Genomic DNA, 19,733 nt, shown 5'->3' on the forward strand with positions numbered 1-19,733 from the left:
CTTGTCGAATGACTCTGACCAAAAGCCTGATAGTGATATGGACAATAAGGTCCGGCTGAGGTGGTCTCAAATGGAGATGAGGAACTTGTTGGGAACCAAAGCAAAGATGATTCTTGTTATGTTTTAGCAAAGAGATTGGTGGCATTTTGCTCCTGCCCTGGAGATTTGTGGAACTTTGAACTTGAGAGAGATGATTTAGGGTATCTGACAGAACAAATTTCTAAGTGGCAAAGCATTCAAGAGGTGACTTGGGTGCTGTTAAAGGCACTCAGTTTTATAAAAGAAGCAGAGCATAAAGTTTGGAAAATTTGCAGCCTGACAATGTGATAGAAAAGAAAAACCCATTTTCTGAGGAAAAATTGAAGCTGGCTGCAGAAATCTGCATAAGTAATAAGAAGCAGAATGTTAATCCCCAAGACAGGGGGAAAATGTCTCCAGGGCATATCAGAGGTCTTCACAGTAGCCCCTCCCAAGCCTGGAGGCCTAGGAGAAAATGGTTTTGTGAGCCAGGCCCAGGGTGCCCCTGCTTGTGTGCAGTCTAGGGACTTGGTGCCCTGCATCCCAGCCACTCCAGCATGACTAAAAGGGGCAAAGGTACAGCTTGGACTGTTGCTTCAGAAGGTGAAAGCTGCCAAGCCTTGGCAGTTCCACATGGTGTTGAGCCTGTGGGTGCACATAAATCAAGAATTGAGGTTTGGGAACCTCCACCTAGATTTCAGAAGATGTATGGAAATACCTGGATGCCCAGGCAAGTTTGCTGCCAGCGGGTTGGGGGGTCCAAATGGAGAACCTCTGCTGCTGGGCAGTGCAGAAGGGAAATACAGAGTCAGAGCCCCCAGAACCCCCAGACAGAGTCCCTACTGAGGTACCACGCTGTGAGAAGAGGGTCACCTTCCTCCAGACCCCAGAAAGGCAGATCCACTGACAGTCTACACTGTGGGCCTGGAAAAGCCACAGATACTCAATGCTAGCCCGTGAAAGCAATCAGGAAGGAGACTGTACCCTGCAAAGCAACAGGGGTGGAGCTGCCCAAGACCATGAGAACCCACCTTTTGCACCAGCCAGCATGACCTGGATGTGGGAAGTGGAGTCAAAGGAGATCATTTTGGAGCTTTAAAATTTAACTGCCATGCTGGATTGTGGACTTGCATGGGACTTGCAGCCCCTTTGTTTTGGCCAATTTCTCCCATTTGGAATGGCTGTATTTATCCAATGCCATACCCCCGTTGTATCTAGGAAGTAACTAACTTGCTTTTGATTTTACAGGCCATAGGTGGAAGGGACTTGCCTTGTCTCAGATGAGACTTGGGACTGTGGACTTTTGAGTTAATGCCGAAATAAGTTAAGACTTTGAAGGATTGTTGGGAAGGCATGGTTGTTTTTGAAATGTGAGGACATGACATTTGGGAGGGGCCAGGGGTGGAATGATATGGTTTGGCTGTGTCCCCACCCAAATCTCATCTTGAATTCCCACATGTTGTGGGAGGGACCTGCTTGGAGGTAATTGAATCATGGGGGCAGGTCTTTCCTGTGCCGTTCTCGTGATAGTGAATAAGTCTCACGAGATCTGATGGTTTTACAGATGGGAATTTCCTTGCACAAGCTGTCTTCTCTTGTCTGCTGCCATGTGAGACGTGCCTTTCACCTTCCGCCATGATTGTGAGGCCTCCCCAGCCAGGTGGAATGGTAAGTCCAATAAACCTCTTTCTTTTGTAAATTGCCCACTCTCAGGTGTCTCTTTATCAGCAGTGTAAAAATGACTAATACAAGTATTATAATAACACCAAGTAAAATTTACATGCCACTTGAGAATCTATGAAGTGCTTTCACATACATTAACTTCTCTGCACAGATGTAAAAATGAAAAAGAATCAAATATAAGGTAAATAAAATAGCTATCTGGCTGTGATAAGTAAACAGAGGTTATGAGTGACTACAGGCATCTTAAATGTTACAACCAGCTATAAAGGAAAAATTCCCGCTATGTTTTGTCGGAAATGAACAATTAGCAAGTATTGCAGAAGGGAATGTAATCTGGTGCTTATACTAAGAATGGGGACCAGGCAATTCTCACTTCTATTTTTAGCTGGGTTCCTGACTTCTTTGTGTCCTTGGATAAGTCAATAAGGCCATCAGTTTCCTTTCCTATCAGCTGGGGTTGGAGCCCCTGACCTTGCTCATTGGGATGGCTTATGAGTTGGCAAATAGCACTGAAAATTCAAAACGCTATTGATAATCACATATTGCCTGTCTGCATTTCCTAAGAAAGCTGCAAAGCATGACAAAGACCCTTGATTGATTACGCTTCTTGCTTCTATACTTGTAAAAGGAGATTCGTGCATCAAAATTTAGAACAGAGTATTTTAAGGCTCCCGGGAGCACTAATGTATTTTGATTTCCAGTTATTCTCCCTGCCCCAGCTCCAATCCTTATTATAATGACGCACCCAGCAGTGAAAGGCTGGGGAACACAAAGGCTCACTAGCAAGAACCCTCTGCCATGAGGAATAAAATGCTCTTCAGAGGAGCCCAGCCTGACGACCTACCCATGCCAGAATCACCTAGCCTACGTTTGTCATCTCTGGCATGCCAATGGCAAAATCACTTCCTAACTTTGCCAAGATTTTTAAATGAGCTGAGAAAAAAAACTCCCCAAGATGCTGCAGTGTAGAAAATAGCTAACTCTCCCCACAATATTACACGTGAAGCCGAAAACACACATAAATATGGCCAAGTAAGAAAGGCCAAGTCAATGACCTCAGATGACAAGTGTGTCTACTTGCGGTATAAACAAAGAATTCCGCAAGACTCACCCAAAAAGAGCTTCTCACATCTACTCCCAGACATGATGTGACACTGGCTTCATGTTTTTGAGGGCAGAATTTGGGCAACAGTCATTCCCCTGCCCCTAGGTTTCCATGTGACAGGACTTTGCTTTCTACTCCATATTCTCTTGTCCCCAAAAGAGTGACTTTTCTGACAAGTGACTTTGGAAAATGGAACCACATGAGTGGGTTGGCCCCGTGGCTGAGCATTCCTATAGAAGCTTGCAGTATCAATTATCAGGACAAAGCCTAAATGAGTTCTTTCTAATCAACATGCCCACAATGATGAGACAGTCGGCTCTGTTCTGGCCACATGATAAGTGTTCTGCAGAAGCAAGTTCATCCTCTACAAGTGAAAAGCCTGCAGTTTTGGAGACCTGAGTTCAACAGAGGCAGCAAGTACTAAAAAGCATGTGGCTAAACATCACATTGCATTTTTCAATCAAGCTATTATCTGTAATAAAGCTGGTATGTTCATTTCCATCTGTCTGACTTCTGTGCTGATTTCTCAGTTGGTTCTGACTCAAGACGGGAAGGGAGTATTATTTTATTGACCCACTAAAACGACATAATATCTTCCTAGAAACTCTTTTCTAGTACAGTCGTGCATCACTTACCAATGGAGATATGTTCTATGAAATGCCTTGTTAGGAGACCTTGCTGTTGTATGAACATCATAAGAGTGTGCTCATACAAACCTGGATAGGATAGCCCACTATGCATCTAGGCTACAGGATATAGCCTATTGCTCCTAGGCTACAAACCTGTACAGCATGTTATGTACTGAATACTGTAGGCAACCGTAACACAACAGTAAGCATTTGCGTATCTAAACATATCATCATGTTTTATGCCATGATGACAAGATGGCTATGACATCACCGGGCCATACGAATTTTTCAGCTCCACGGTAATTTTATGGGACCACCATCATATATGCAGTCTGTTGTTACCAAAATGTCATTATGCAGTACATGATGTACTCATAAAAACCATCTAGCAATCCCCACAGCATCACCAATGATGCCAGAAAACAGAAGAAACCCAAGAGGGCAGCTGCCATGGCCAGGCATGTATTTCCTTTGAAGGAAGAGCTTTGCCAGGCCTGCTGTAATTTGTTAAGTTCGGGAACTGTCCATGGAAGAAAAATGAAGGGTACCCAGCTGCATGATTTCAGGCTGCGTTTTTATTATAGGCTTCTAGTATAAATCACCAGAACAAAGCCTGTATGAGCTACTCGAATGGCAGAGACAAAAATAGTGTCACAGAACACTCTTAGGTTTTTTTTTTTGAACTACTACATATTTATATCACCAAAAGACTCCTAAGCTTTTGTACTCCCAGGCATCTTTGGTAATGTGTTCATACTTTATTTTCTGCACATTCCTACCTCTCTTTCCAGTACAGGAGTGCCCCCTTATCCATGAGGGATAGGTTCCAAGATCCCTGGGGGACACCTGAGACCTCAGATGGTACCAAGTCTGACATAGACTATTTTTTTTCCTATCCATAGGTATGTATGATAAAGTTTAATTTATAAATTATGCACAGCAAGAGATAAACAGTAAAAAAAAAAAAAAAAAGAAAATATACTGTAATCAAAGTTATATGAATGTGGTCTCTCTCAAAATATCTTACTCTCCTGTATTGAGGGTAATTGAAACTACAGAAAGTGAAACTACAGATAAGACAGTACTATTGTAATACAGATTTTTGGTTGCAGTAGTGTACAAAATTCATTTTGAATAGTTAATAATTCTAACACTATCTTCTCTAATAAGGGCTTACTGTTTTGCTCAATATCTCATCCACGTGCATATTTTTGAGGGAAAACAAACCACTAAAAGCACGTGGAAATGGGAGAAAAGCCTTTCCCAAACAATACTGGCAGTTTCTTGCTCAGGAATGAATCTGTGGGGAGATGAGCAAGCTGCCAGGAGACTTCCATTACTAGGAAAGGAGCACCAAGTTCCTGAGAAACATTGTTGAGTCAGGGAGATGCTCTGCACACCCAGAAGATTCACCCAAGGGGAGGCCAGATAAGGTCCCTCACGTTCACCAAGGCTGGGGTGGAGAGGAAAGTGAACTCTCAATTTCCTCATTGATTTCTCCCACTAGAGCCAGCTACTCCTGTCAACTCCATCATATTGCTTTTTGTTGTTCTTTAAGAGGAATGAGATGGCATCATCATTTCCACACAAAGGCTAAGGGAGAATCATTTTATTAAGGATGAAGTTTTTTTTGGAAAACTGATCATCTTTAAAGGCAATAGGTGAGAGAGTGCATCCTTGCACATCTAGCGGGAATTTGGAAAGAGCTCAGTCACCGGATCCGTGTTTGTGATGAGAGGGCAGGTAAGAGGTACTGGGATGTGCACCAATCTTGGCCCTAACTAGTGTGAATTGCAATACACACAAAACGACACAGGAGAATTACAATGGGAAGGGAGGGATATCTTAATGGGACAGGGCAAGGGGGCCAAAGAGAAGTTAAAGGTGCCTTCTCTGCCCCATTCTGAGTCACCCATATTCACAGCCTGCTTCATCCCCTCCCTTCTATAAGGTTTCAACCTTAGTAAAGTTTCAGCCCAGATTTTAGATTTTGGTGGGTGGCAGTGGGACAGGGGGTACAGGAGTCTGCCCTAAGAACTGATAGTCTGCTCTCAGACAGGCTTGGGGTCAGATGTACTAACTCTGTGGTCCAGAAGCCCCCAAACTAAGAGGTAAATATGGAAAATGGCCCTCGCTTAGACTGGAGCATCAGGCAAAAGCCAATGCAAAAGTGCTTTAAAGAGATGGACTCTCAACAAGATACCACTAATAAAGCCCTGTCAGATATGACTTCATAATAAAAAAAAATTACAAAATACCCCAGAAAATCATCTACTTCCAGCCAGAATCAGCAGTCAAGCAAAAAGCATAACAAGATCACCCAAGAACTTCAGAATGGAATTACTGAACACAGACTGTAAAATAAGTAGCTGTAAAATTATGAAAGAAAGAAATAACTGAATACATGAAAAAGGAACAAGATATTTTCAAAGGATTAGAGAGATTTAAAAGAGAAAAACAGAATTTCTGTAATTGAAAGATCTAGTGAACTAAAAACCTCAATGGATATGTAAAAGAGTGACTACTATAAAAAAAATTAGTGAACTAGAAGTCAGTGTAGAGAAAACTGGCCAGAATGAAGCCTGGAGAAAAGATCCTAAATGAACTTTCCTGTGACCACTATTTGCATGGTGGTATGTACAGCTAAGAGCTGCCCATAGACAGGCCTGCTTTCTTCATGGTGAGTCTGGGGAAATCTGATGCACAGAGCCCTGAATTAGAGGCTAATTAGGTGAGATTTCCTTTATCCATTTCTTCTTCTGACTCAGCACTCTCGTCTTTGCTCTCTCCCTAGGTTTAGATCTCACACCTAGAGGGCATCATAATACATGGTGCATACAACCATCAACACAGCATCAGTGCTGTGTAGTCAATGCCTCTGTATGTATATAACCATGTGGACATACATCTATAAACCTAGTACATATATATCTTTTAATGAGATTAATGTTTTTGGATGTATACTCATATATACATATCTGTAAAATAATAGCCACCTACATAAATCTGACTTCCAGCAGCTCCAACTATAGTGGAACAGGTTGGGAGCCAATCACTGAAGTGGAAGTGAGAAACTTTGGTTCTAATCTGAATGGAATGTTAAGAAACTGTGTGACCATGGACAAGTCCCAACAGCAGTTCCCTCATCTGTAAATTAAAAGGACTGAACTGAATGATTTTCAGGACCTCTTTCTATTCTAGTGTCACATGGTGATGCTAAATAGCTTTCATAGCATCCATATACTTTATTTTGTAGGATAGGTTTCTACTCAGAGCTTTGTTCTTATTTATATTTACAAATGTGATACTCTGACTTTCTGAACTAATCAGAAATAATCATTGAGAAGTGAAAAATGAGCAAGTAGGGATTCCTAGAGCCAAATATACTGACAGCAGCTTTAAAAACCTGGTGAGGAACAGGTAACTACAAAAGCAGGGAAAAACACTGTACTATGAAACCTCAAAACAATGGCTATCTTTAGCCATTTACTGTAGGATCAAAAAGCTTTACACACCTCAATAGACCTTGAAGGCACCATTATAACACTGAGCAATAACTGATGTTGCTGATAAGCTTGGGTAATCAAGAAAAGGTTGTCTTATGTTCAGCCAGGACAAGAGACCCACAAAGAAGTTTAAAATATAGCTAAAGGGTTTTAGACAGGAAAATCCTTTCATATGGATGCCTCATGTGTGCGTATGTAAGTGTATGCAAGTATATAGGGAAATATTTATTAGGGGTGCTATACACACGTCCTATGCAAGGTACTGTCTAGTGGACCAAGAAAGATGCATGAATTGCTCTTTTAGAAGCTTATCATAAAACACAGAAATCCTTATGAGCAACATACATAAAACATAAAAAGATGTTCAGTCAACTGTATGAAACAAATATATATTGATAGAAAGTAGAGGCCAGGCATGGTGGCTCATGCCTATAATCCCAGCACCTTGCGAGGCGGAGGCAGGAGGACTGCTTGAGCCCAGGAGTTAGAGAGTAGCCTGAGCAACATGGTGAGATCCAGTCTCTAAAAAAAATAAAAACAAAAAGAGTAGAAGCATTATTATTCATATGGTTAGGTTTCAGGTGGGGAATATTGCATGTAAAACTGGTAGAGAGATGGGGAAGTGAAAATGGCTGTGAAGAGAGAGGCTTTCAAGAACCCACTGAAAGTCAGAAAAAGATCTATGGCAGGGAAGGAGTCAAATGCTTCCCACAGGGAGGGAGGTGAGATCATGCTGCCTGCTGAACGTGAAAGTCATCATCGTCATGAGTCACTGAATTCATGGGAAACATTCAGTTAACGAAGTTATAAGGCAGGTTTAGACCATCACAAGAGTGAGAGCTGAAAAGGAACCTTCCACATTTGTGGGTATGAGCTCACAGACATATACCTCTTTTAGGGTGACAAAGGTCACAGTACAAAACACCTCACCCCTGTAACACTTCACTCTCAAAAGCATGGAGGATAACTATAGCAGTGATTTGAAGAGTGACTGGCAAGAAGCAAGTCTGAGCATACAATGTAATTATAAATCTTCCAGATTACATTAAAGCAAATCATTGAAATGGAAAGAAATTTCATAGAAAATGGTCACATTTTGTCTTCTTAGTTAAATAACTAAACATCATCTAAGTGCGAATGGACAGAGATAAATATAGATCTCATTATAAATGTATGTATTTAAAGACCTCTCCCTAATGATGCTATCTTCAATTTCCGTTTCATTTCTACATTTTGAATTAAAAACAACTTTTATAATTATGTTTAGAATTAAGGGTCAGAAAAGCATTTCAGAAAGCCTGATGCTCCCTAGACTAGTCAAGTGTTTCTAAATCTAGCAGGTTCTTCAAAACAAAAGTTATCACCAGTATCTTCTATGTTCAGAGTCAGAATGCTGCAGATTTACCTAGTTTAAATGAAATCTGTCATAAGGAATCTAAAAAATAAATTCCAAAGTACTTTAGAAAAGCATTCACATCACCATTTCTTTAGGGAGGCAAGCCCCCTTCTGCTGCGATCTGCATACATATGTTCCAGAAGGAATCTCTAGCAGAAAGCACAGCATTCGCATTGTTTGTTAGTTCCCAGCGGGCAGACAACACATCATATTTATTCACATCATATTTCTTCCCCTGTTCATTCCCCTTATTCTGGCTTATAATAGTATGCACTCTTGTGAATAAAAGAAAGTTTTGTAAAATGTGGTAAACAACATTCCTGTTTTCATTCCATAGCTTCCAGGGGCAATTCTAAATACCTTTGATATGGAGAGCTCTGAATGCTTTTTTAGACAGGCTGATCCTGAGAAAAGAGGAGAACGTTCTTGCATACATGTGTGAAAAACAGCTTTTATGGTCTTTTCCCCAGTTCCGGAAACAAGAGGCATTCACAGTTGCTAGGGAGTTTTGTGTTACATACAGATAAGAGTTTTCAGACAAGCAAAACAAGAGCAGAGTTCCTCCTTTCTTATTAATCGAATGTAGTGCAGCCTGATTATCAGGAGTTATCTACTGTGCCACACTGAGCATTCCTACCAGCCAGCTATGGCAGAGCCGACGGTGTCCTCTCCCCTTTCTCCTGCATGGGAACTGACACCAGGAGAGGGCAAGCATTTCTGATCACAAAAAGTGAGTGTGTGTGTATGTGTGTGTAAACATGGGTTTGCACATGCAAACATTTCAAACAAGCTTGATTCTTTGCTGAAATCTCACCATTACTGGAAATATTATTTGGCCAATTATGAAACAAACAGAATTGTAAATCCCATGACATTTTACCAAACAAATATATTTCTTTCTTATTTTTCTTCCCATTTCACATCCATATACAAAGTATTACAAGTTGAAAAATTGGAATGATATTGTTAAACAGGAAATAACTAACTTTAAGCAAACACCCTAAGATCCTGTCTATAGATCTACAGATGAATAATTCCTTAATCAATTAAGGAAGGCTCTGCACCACAGTAAAGAGATTTCACTAGGTCAAAATAATAAGTTAAGCTGAATCCCTGCTAATAAAAACAAAGAATGCTGTCCTTAGTGTAGCTGTAATCCTGCCTATAAGCAGTGAAATGGGCTGGCTGACCTTTTCATCCTGAAGATTTATGATGGGCTTAAATAAAATTCTAAAACTAAGGGAAAATAAAAAAATAAAAAGATCCTAAAAAAACATTCAGAATAAGGGTCACTAATCAGAATGGGGAGGGGGCTGGTCAAGACAGCAGGTGTGCTCCAGACATGCTGGAGAACAGGGAGATGGCGACAGGAGAAAGAAATGAAGTATTCTATTTACACACACATACATTTATATATACATATAAATTTACAAAAACACAGATGTGTACATGCCCAGAGCCAAGCTCAAAGCAAGCAAGAAAATCCCCTGGGGCCACAGAAGTAAAGGTAGTTTAAAGCCATGTGACAACAGGGGTAATAAGGAGAGACAGGACAGCACATTTTCTACTCACTTTCTAACTGTGATAAGGACAGCAACTGCCTGGTAGGGTTGTTATGAGGTTAAAGTAAGTGAATATATATAAAGCACCTAGAACAGTGCCTGCCACATGGTAAGCACTTGGTACATGGCAGTTGATTTTACTACCATTATTATTGTTAACTGGGCTGATGAGACATCAGGTGTCAGTGATTTAAAGCACCTTGGGGGCAGAAGTCAAGGCCATGAGCCCATGTCGTAGGGAAATGGTATGGCTTCCTGCATAAAGCTGTGAGCCAAAAAATTCTAGTCCATTTAGAAAATCTTTTGCCACCAACTGGAGGAGTTGCTATGGAGGAGGCCAGCCGCCTCAGGCCATGGGTGAAAAAGAGTCTTGAGAAATCTGAGCCCTTGACCCTGTTCCTGGCTTGGATGTGTGGAGCTTGATGTTGGCACTATTTAAGCTGTGTGGCAGTTAGGGGGCCAAGAAATTAACATAGAAACCAGTTCATTCAATAAAGCCTAATGGGCCCTGGCAGAGGCCACCAGGAATTCATTCCATAGAGATACCTCCATAGTCCAGGGTACAGTACTTAAGTTAAAAATCACACTGAGCAGCATAAATGAAAACAAATTCACGTCTGGACACATCCTGGCTAAAGCTATCAGAGAGACAAAACAGATTACCGACAAGGGATGCAGACTTCTCATCAGCAATCACAGATGCCGGAGGACGATGGAAAAACGTCTTCAAGTGCCAAGGGGAAATAAATGTCAAGTTGGAATTCTATACTACTATTCCAGAGTGAGGGGGAAACAGAAACAGCTGGAGGCACACACAGACTAAGAGAGTTCATCACCCACAGACCTGGAATGCAAGAGCCACCGACACAGGAAGAAAACGGTGCCCAAAAGCAGAGTGAGATATAAGAAGCAATATTTGCTAGAAAATGAAAAAAATCAGAGGTGTTTCCTCAACCTTTCACAACCAAACCTCAAAACTTCCTTGCACCTGGGGCGGAGGGACACACATTCCCCTCGGGTTACAGTGGGAGAGGGCTCTTTCTCCATGGTTCCGGAGACATTGTCTGCTTTCTCAGGAACCTTATTCTATCAATAATTCCCTCCCCCTTATATCTGTATTCCTTTAAACCTAACTTAAGTTTTTTAAACAAAATATCACAGACATGTATTTTTAAATACCTGATCATGAAAAGCAGCAGTCCCCTGTCCCACCTCTTCCTAGGTCCCGTCCTGTTCCCTGGCAGCAACCACCTTTGGATCTTTGAGCTGTCTTGTCTGGTATTTATCTTCCTATTTTTAAATAATATGCCTGCGCCAGGGGACCTTTGGAAAATCCATCATCTGTTGGCCAAGGCTCCTGGCCATTTGCCATGTGACAATCCTTCCTTAATCTGGAAGAAAGACAGACTTGATAAACTGTCACAATGACACAGTGTACTTGTTTTATTTTAAGAACATGGACTCCCAAGACTTAGCCCATTCCATTTCTAAGAGATAACTGATGTAAGTTACAAGGTAAGAGAATAACAATATGAGACATTTTGCAATATTTTTTTATCTTACTTTATCACAAGAATTTACCCAAGCATTATATATTTTTTCTTTTCTTTTCTTTTAAAACAGGGTCTCACTCTGTCACCCAGGCTGGAGTGCCGTGGTATACTTCCCAAGCTCAAGTGATCCTCCCGCCTCAACCCCACAAGTAGCGGACTACAGGCATACCCCACCACGCCTGGCTAATTTTTGTATTTTTTTTTTTTTTTTGTAGAAACAGGGTTTCGCCATGTTGCCCAGGCTGGTCTCCAACTCCTAGGCTCAAGCCACCCACCTGCCTCAGCCTTCCAAAGTGCTGGGATTATAGGCATGAGCCACTGTGCCCAGCTGCTAAATTATATTTCTATCCAAAAATAAAATATACCCACTCCCTAAAAACCCTACCAAGGTAAGTTGGGTAATATACAAATCCATAAAGTCAGGCAGAAAAAAGGATGGTAGATCATGTCTCCCCCAGGGAAGCAGACAGACCCATCACATGCATGAGCTTGAGTATGGATGGATCTAGAATGTGCGTAAGTCTATTTCTCCTAAAACCAGGGTAAGGGTAAGAGTTGTGAGAACAGGGGTGTGGTCCGGGCTTCATTATTTGGATTTTAAGAACAAAAAACAAACAAAAAAAACCTTCACCAGCAGAAGGCTGAGATGCCAGTACAGGTAATCTTTGATTAGTACCTAATGTTATCTTGTATATAAAATAAAAATAAATCTTGTTTTTTTTTTTTTTTTTTTTTTTGAGACGGAATCTCGCTCTGTCGCCCAGGCTGGAGTGCAGTAGCCAGATCTCAGCTCACTGCAAGCTCCGCCTCCCGGGTTTAGGCCATTCTCCTGCCTCAGCCTCCTGAGTAGCTGGGACTACAGGCGCCCGCCACCTCGCCCGGCTAGTTTTTTTGTATTTTTTTTAGTAGAGACGGGGTTTCACCGGGTTAGCCAGGATGGTCTCAATCTCCTGACCTCGTGATCCGCCCGCCTCGGCCTCCCAAAGTGCTGGGATTACAGGCTTGAGCCACCGCGCCCGGCCAAATCTTGTTTTTAAAAATGCTTTTGACTACTAATCTGTCTCTTGGGAGCTCCAAATCGTTTACCCATCACCTAATTAAAAAAACAAAACAAAACACAGTAACAATCCCATATCCCACCTCACCACCAAAGAAAAACACAACAAAATGAAACCCATCTACTAGCTTAAGGCCCTGACATTTCTCAATCCACTGCCACCTACCTTCTGTTTCCATCACCCCACTCAAAGTCTTCTTGCAAAGGATACCCTTAATAAATCCAATGGGCACTTCCTAGTCCTTACTTTATTTGACCTCTCAGTAGCATACAATGTTCTTGTACTCCCTCCTCCTCAAAACACTCACTTCCTTGGAGTTTCTGGCCCTGTACTCTCCTTATGTCTTCTTATCTCTTTGTAAATGGGATCCACACCCCTTATCAGGGCTTATACCGTACAGGCTATGCTTTCTGCTCTAGCCTCACCTCTTGCAATGCCCATATTCAAGTTCTATGCTACAACACATGGAAAATGTTTCAGTTTCTAGAGCAAGCCACGTTGTTTTTCTTCTGGTCTTTGTACATCCTATTCACTTTTTACTTGGCCAGTTTCATCAATTCCTTGTATCTGTGTTGAATACTCTTCCTACGTGCTCTTCAAGCACCTTGTATTTCCATGACTAACATGTTTAGTAGAAGGTACTGCAACTGCCTGCTTGCTTGTTCATGCTCCATGTGGGCAACACCCATATCAATCTTCTACCAAATTCAAAACTGTGTCACTAGAGCTACACAAGGGCTAGCATAACATAGGCATCCAATATATGCCAGCTGAGTGAATGAAGACACAACCGACAGAGAAGAATGAAATGTCTACAGAAAGACTACACATTATCACAACTGTTTTAAGTAACAATCCTAATTTTTTACTAAATCAAGTGCCAATACCATGTTGGACCAAAGAAACACTCCAAATAATTACAGATGGAAAAAAAGCTCATAAGCCTTCTTTTTTGCAATCAAAGTAATTATTTATAATTCAGAAATAATTTTATCCAATATACTAGTTTTTATTATTTAGTTAATTCTCTATACATCTCTGAGGTGATGAGAACCCCAGGTTAGTTTTTGTTGGCAGATCACTTAACTAGTGGAATCAAGGTTAAGTGACCAATTGTTATGTATAGCATTTACTTTTGCTCTCACTGGCAACATAACTGTGCACAATAACTCAGGAGAGCCTTTGTAAAGATGAAAGCCACCAATCATTATGGGTATACTAGTAGGTAAGATTTACCTTATCTATTACTAAGAGTTTTTTAATTAATTGCTTATTACTTGTTAATTATCTGTTAATAAGAGCACTTATTACATGCAATTACTGTCTTAAGTGTTTTAAAGGTACTGATTCATTTAATTCTCACACAAATCCAATGAGTCAATTATTCCCATTTTATAAGAAACTGATGCAAAGAAGATTAAGTAATCTACATGAAAATTCTATTCATCTCACTAGAATTTTTATCTTTAGCATTTTCCTGTGCCACTAAAAGTCTATTATAAACATTATCAGTGGCTTCATAATGTTGCACTATACTGATGTATTATAATTTATTCAATGATTCTCCCATCACTGAGAAATTGTGGTTACTTCCAATTTTCTACCTTTAAAAATAGATCTGCTATAGACATCTCTGTATATAAGTCTTTGCCCACATGTTTATTTTCCAAGGGCAGATTCCTAAAAGAATTACTAGGTCAATAAATATATGTTGCGTGAATAAAGCAGTCAAATTGCCATCAATTTTGCCTAATTAGCTGTTTTCTCTTGCTTTTATGCCTACAAAGTTTCTCCCCAACCCACGGACAAACAAATATTTTCCTAGATTTTTTTGGATTTAATTTGACATTTAACTTACATTATATATGTATGAACTTTGTTTTGATGTACGAAATGAGCAATATTTTTTCTCCAAATAGCTAACCAATTCCAAAATTATCAGTTGAATACCTTATCCTCTTCCCACTGATTTTTGCTTCTTTGTATATATATTTTCCCTTTTTGGTTTATTCTTTCGTCAGGAGGCAGTGAAACTTTGGGGAGAAAAGATAACAGGCTTAATACTGTAACTGCTGAATTTAAGATGTTTATGAATCATTCAGATGGAAATGTATAGTAGGACACAATAGATACAGGTTTCTTGCCTAAAAGAGAGAGGGGAGGTTTATTTGAGGATAAAAAGATTACTCAGGGGAACACAGGTTACAGAATAACTGAGAGCCAAAGAAGAGGGCATGGGAAACCAACATTTCAGGGCTAAGTGGCAGAACACAGCCATGTAAGAAGGCACAATCAGCCAGTAGAGGACAGGGAAGAAGCAGGAGAGAAGGGAGCAATATAAGCCCTGGGCAGAAAGAGTTTCAAGCATCATCATGAATCACACTTATACTTTTGGTTTACCTAATCAAAACAGTAACATAATGTTCTACTAAAATCCTCAGAAGCACAAACATATTCTCAAATTATTGGTTTGTTATAAATGGAGTTCTAAGCAGAGTCTGGCTATTAGAGCATCTTTATACATCTCCATAGGGCTTAGGGAAGGACAACTGTCTAAAGGTTTTAGCACATTTTAAATCTATTTAGAGGTAAATAAAAAGATTTTGAAACGTTTTGAGTGACAATGCTTAATTCTGGGAGTTTAGGCACAATGTTGCTCACGTACTAAATGAGGTCCCTTAAAGGCAGAAATATTTCTGAACAAGAGGTAGATCTGCTCTGTCTACAGAATAACCTATTTAGGCTACTTAAACCATAAGCATTGTAGGCTCTGAAGAGGAAAACAAATCCTAGCTCATGCAAACCTGTATTTCCAGACTTTGTCTGCCATTTAATTAGTGTAAGCCAAGCTCTCAACACTCAAATGTCTCAAACACCTTTACTGTGTTACTGATACGCTTACCAGTGAACAAGCACCTTCTTTTTTGGTGCATGACAAGTTTTACAAAGCAATTAAAATGTTGGCATTTTAATTATTTTGAATTTTTCTAATTAAGTCTAATTTTTGACCAAATTTAGGTGCAATTGGAGAGTCTATTTACAGAAAACATGCTTATCTGCAAATGGATCTGCTTCTAAAGTGAACTATAATAAGTATGGCTTGATAGCCATCACACTCACAGCTGGAGAAACCTAGGAGCAACTCAGAGCTTATGCCTAATCGCTTGATAAGTAACTACCACATGGGAAAAAAAATGTTTTGAATCTGGGAGGGAAAATGTAGAGGTGTTATGACAACTTGCCTTCCATTTTACTTGTCTAAATATTACTGTATTTCTACTATATCTGAATCTCTGCCCAAAAAATATGTCATATATTTATAACCAAAACAATCACCCTTCTCAAACAAACAAAAAATCTTTCTGTAGATAGATCTCTAAGTCAGAGAAAGAGAAGGAGGGCACATCTCCACATCTATCTTCTCCCAAAGGGACCCAGCAGCACATCAAAGGTGTTCTTTGATAGGGTCTGCAGGGATGGGAGTCCTCCATGACAGAAAATGTGAGTAAAAGTTCCAAGACAAAGATACTGCCCCAATACAGCCAAAGCTGAGTGAGGCAGGCACACTGGAGGCACTGCCCAGAATCTTCCACTTCAGTCAGTGACTGAGAAAAGTACACCTCTGCCTCTGCAAGCCTGCCAGTGCTCAGTTCAACCAGCTTCCAGTCTTTTGTTTGTTTGTTTGTTTTTTGAGAGAGTCTCATTCTGTCGCCCAGGCTGGAGTGCAGTGGCGTGATCTCAGCTCACTGCAAGCTCTGCCTCCTGGGTTCACATCATTCTCCTGGCTCAGTCTCCCAAGTAGCTGGGACCACAGGAGCCCACCACCATGCCCCGCTAATTTTTTGTAGTTTTACTACAGACAGTGTTTCACCATGTTAGCCAGGATGGTCTCGATCTCCTTACTTTGTGATCCGCCCGCTCGGCCTCCCAAAGTGGTGGGATTACAGGTGTGAGCCACCATGCCCGGCCTCAACCAGCTTCCACTGTTATTTAAATGTTTGAAAGCATGGAATTCACCCATGACAATGTCTGCCCCTCCCCACCTTTGTCACCACCATGGATACACATTACCTCCAAAGATGGCAGGAAACCCCAAACATAGTTGATATTATAGGTCCTGCACAGACCATATGGTGTTTATTGGCTAAAACATTTACACTGTTCCCTTCATACTTTCTTAAAAATCCAATCAATTATCTAAAAATATATGCAAAAAGTCTTGCTGATGGGTATACTGGGCCCAGTCATTCCATAGGATCAAGTAAAAATGAGTGGTTAAGTGAATACAGTAGTTAACTCACTGCATATTATGGCTGTTTTCTACATTATTGAGTGTTTCTTAATTTGCAACAACCACAATCATTACTGGCCTTACACTAAAATCACGTGATATATGCTGCTTCCTTTGAGTTGACTCCTCCTCCTCCCTCATTTATCTGCCTAAATTCTACTGGGCTTCTCAAATAGCTCAGGCCACCACCTCTTTAGTAACACTTCCATAACCAAAGGTACCCCTACCTAAATTTCTCACAATAGTCCTTTCATTTACTGAATTAGTTGTCCGTTCTCTGGGTTTCAAAACCATCCTCTGCATATTACCTTCAAAGAAGGAATCACAGTGTCCTCTATTTGTTTATAAGACACATCTCCCCTACTAGTTTTTGAACTCCTTAAAGGCAAGGCTCATCTTTATGACCCAGCTCATAGCACAGTATCTGGTATTACTAGGCATGCTAAAATGTTTGTGAAGTGATGAATACGTGTATGAATATGTTTAGACTTAGAACAGCATCACAGAGATGGGTCTTTAGAAAACATTTAATACATCCCACTTCACCCAAAATTCCCTAAAGAACTATTTCCAAAGAGTTGTGTTATTATTAAAATAAGAAAATAATTTTCCATGTTCAATATAAAATAAACATTTTTTCTAATGAAAATAGGATTAAATAAAAATCTTACCGGCAAAGTTCCAGGTAGAGATGCATCAAAAAAAGAAACCAAAGAATTTGGAGGTGCTGAAAAGCGAACTTGAGATCCAGAGAAGAGTTTAGAGTTGGAGGAAATCTGGGCATGAATTTCCAAACCTACCACAGCAGCCCATTTGTGTTCACTAAGAAGAAAGAGATAATGGTTAAGATGTAATTGTTTGTCACCATGAATGAATTTCTGTAAGTCTAAACCACAAATGTTAATTTCCTATATGTGTTTTAAACTTATTACAATGTTATATCCTCACATTAAAAATGTCATATTTTATCAGTGACTAAATAAAAAACAATTCAGAATAGCGCCTACACTGAGATTGGCAAACTAAAATTCATTTACAACATGGCATCAGGAGGCTGATGATATAAACATGAAGGCAATAGAGAAAGGAACAATTTGGTGTCTTAAAACAATTTAGAAATGGGTATCAGGTGACAACTGCTTGGCTGACTTCAGTGAAAAGCAGCATTTAACAAATTAACTGTACCTTACCAAGTAATCACTCAGTAAATGAAGAAAGCTGATCTTTCCCCATTATTTAGAATTAACATAAATGGCAAGATTCTACTACTAGAGAAATAATGATAAATAGTCCCACATTTCTTATTTAAAAAGGAAATTCGCAACCATGTTTTGAATTCATTTCACAAAAATGGCTTGCAAGTATAATAACTAGAGAGACACAGATATAATAAATCACCACTAAATGATACTCTTGAAAAAATTTTGCTAAACCCCATCACATTAAACCATCTGAGGTGGCATATTTTTGGTCCCCCAAATCACTTGCAATTCCTGAGACCTAATTTCAGGTTACTTTGTTAATGCTTATTTGCTATGAAATCTAAGAAGCTATTAGATGCTATAATAATCTCTCTTATCTGGCCAGTCCTACTCTGTTGAGTCTGTACATAGGCCTCTCCAGGTCCTTATAAATGTGCTTATTCCCTGTGAAATCCAGGTATGTTCCTATCCTGCTCTTCTCCCAAGCAGTTTTGTGTGTATATGTATTATATATATACATATATACAGATTTTACATCATTTTGTTTTGTTTCAATCATTTCAACACATAAAGGTCTATATCTGAAGTACTGTAAGAATAAGTCCTTTTTAAAGTTTGGAAACACAGCCCATAAGGGAGGTGAATTAAAGTAAGAACTCATTAGAAATTCTGCATGCAGTAAAACATCATTCAAAGTATTTTTGCAGTTCCATTACATGAGAGAAAAAATGTTCTTTCCATTCACAGGGAAACAATCTAATTCACGAAAAGAATACAAAACTGAATACTTCTTTCTGGACAATTTCCCTCTGTTCCTCCAACTGAAAGTAAAAATAATGCCAACCAGTCTCAAAGAATAAACAAAATATTAGAAACTTGCCATATGTTTCTGTGTTTAAAGAGAAACTATTTAATTCTTACATAATGAAGCATAAACAGCTGTTCAGCCAAATAAGCAAAACTCTGTATATAACCCGAGGGAGTATCTCTTCTTTTGGCTGCGTCCTCCTAGGTCTAGACACACATATTCAACATAAAACGCCTGCACAGCTAGCTAGTGTTTTCTGACTAAAGACAATAACCCACCACTACCCAGAGCTTGTAGGTAAAGGCTCCCTTTCTCCCTTTAGAACACTGCCGGCCAATACTAGGGCTAAATAAAATCAGCTAAATATGATCCCGCTTCTCGTGTCACCGTCCCCACTGCTAGTGCTATTAGTAAGATGACCGAATCCACTCTTCTGTCTGTGCAGCCTTCAAGAAAATACTTGCTATTTTACACTCGCAAATTCCCCAACTACGTCTATTTGAAAATAGTGGTTTATATATGGGGGCAGAGCTGATAGAGGCCTGTTTTGTGCTTTTATTTAGGTTTCGGGGCTCCAGGTTATAACTCAACGCCCTCTCGTCAGCCAAAACGTCTAGAAGCTGGGCTGTAATTGCCATCCTTTCCCCAGTCCTGCAGTTCCACCTTACAGTTAGGTGGGCAGAAATGGTATGAAACAGAATACCCTTTCCTCGGCTTCTGGGTCGTGTAGAGGGGCTGCTGAGCCACTGAGCTCTGTCCCCTAATCCGGTTGGATGTGGACCCAGTCGGAGCCCCTCTTCGGTGGCAAGAACCGCCGTCAACCCGGGCGAAAGTCCAACGTCTTCCACGGCCGACCCAGCGCAGCATGGGCGCCGCCATTGTAACGACAGGGTCTTGGTCAGGTGACTCAGCCACACTGTGC

The 19,733-nt window shown here is 40.3% G+C and overlaps 1 protein-coding gene across 6 annotated transcripts in view; it reads right to left on the reverse strand.

The window, feature by feature from the left end:
* The window catches only part of GATB (glutamyl-tRNA amidotransferase subunit B), an 85,480-nt gene extending 65,751 nt beyond the window's left edge, over nt 1-19,729 (reverse strand). For 4 of the 6 annotated variants that reach the window (XM_033215486.1, XM_033215485.1, XM_033215488.1 and 1 more), the window contains exons 1-2: nt 19,515-19,729; nt 17,473-17,623 (exon numbers count right to left, since the gene is read on the reverse strand). In XM_033215486.1, coding sequence (XP_033071377.1) covers nt 17,473-17,623; nt 19,515-19,690 — 327 coding nt within the window. In that variant the 5' untranslated portion in view covers nt 19,691-19,729. Of the gene's footprint in view, nt 1-11,078; nt 11,291-17,028; nt 17,050-17,472; nt 17,624-19,514 lie in introns of those variants that run through there. The other 2 variants (XM_033215489.1, XM_033215490.1) reach the window with 2 other exon arrangements.
* Nucleotides 19,730-19,733: the final 4 nt, after the last annotated feature.

The sequence above is a fragment of the Trachypithecus francoisi genome, unplaced genomic scaffold, assembly GCF_009764315.1.
Source record: "Trachypithecus francoisi isolate TF-2019V2 unplaced genomic scaffold, Tfra_2.0 Lachesis_group1, whole genome shotgun sequence".
Classification (NCBI taxonomy): Eukaryota; Metazoa; Chordata; class Mammalia; order Primates; family Cercopithecidae; genus Trachypithecus; species Trachypithecus francoisi.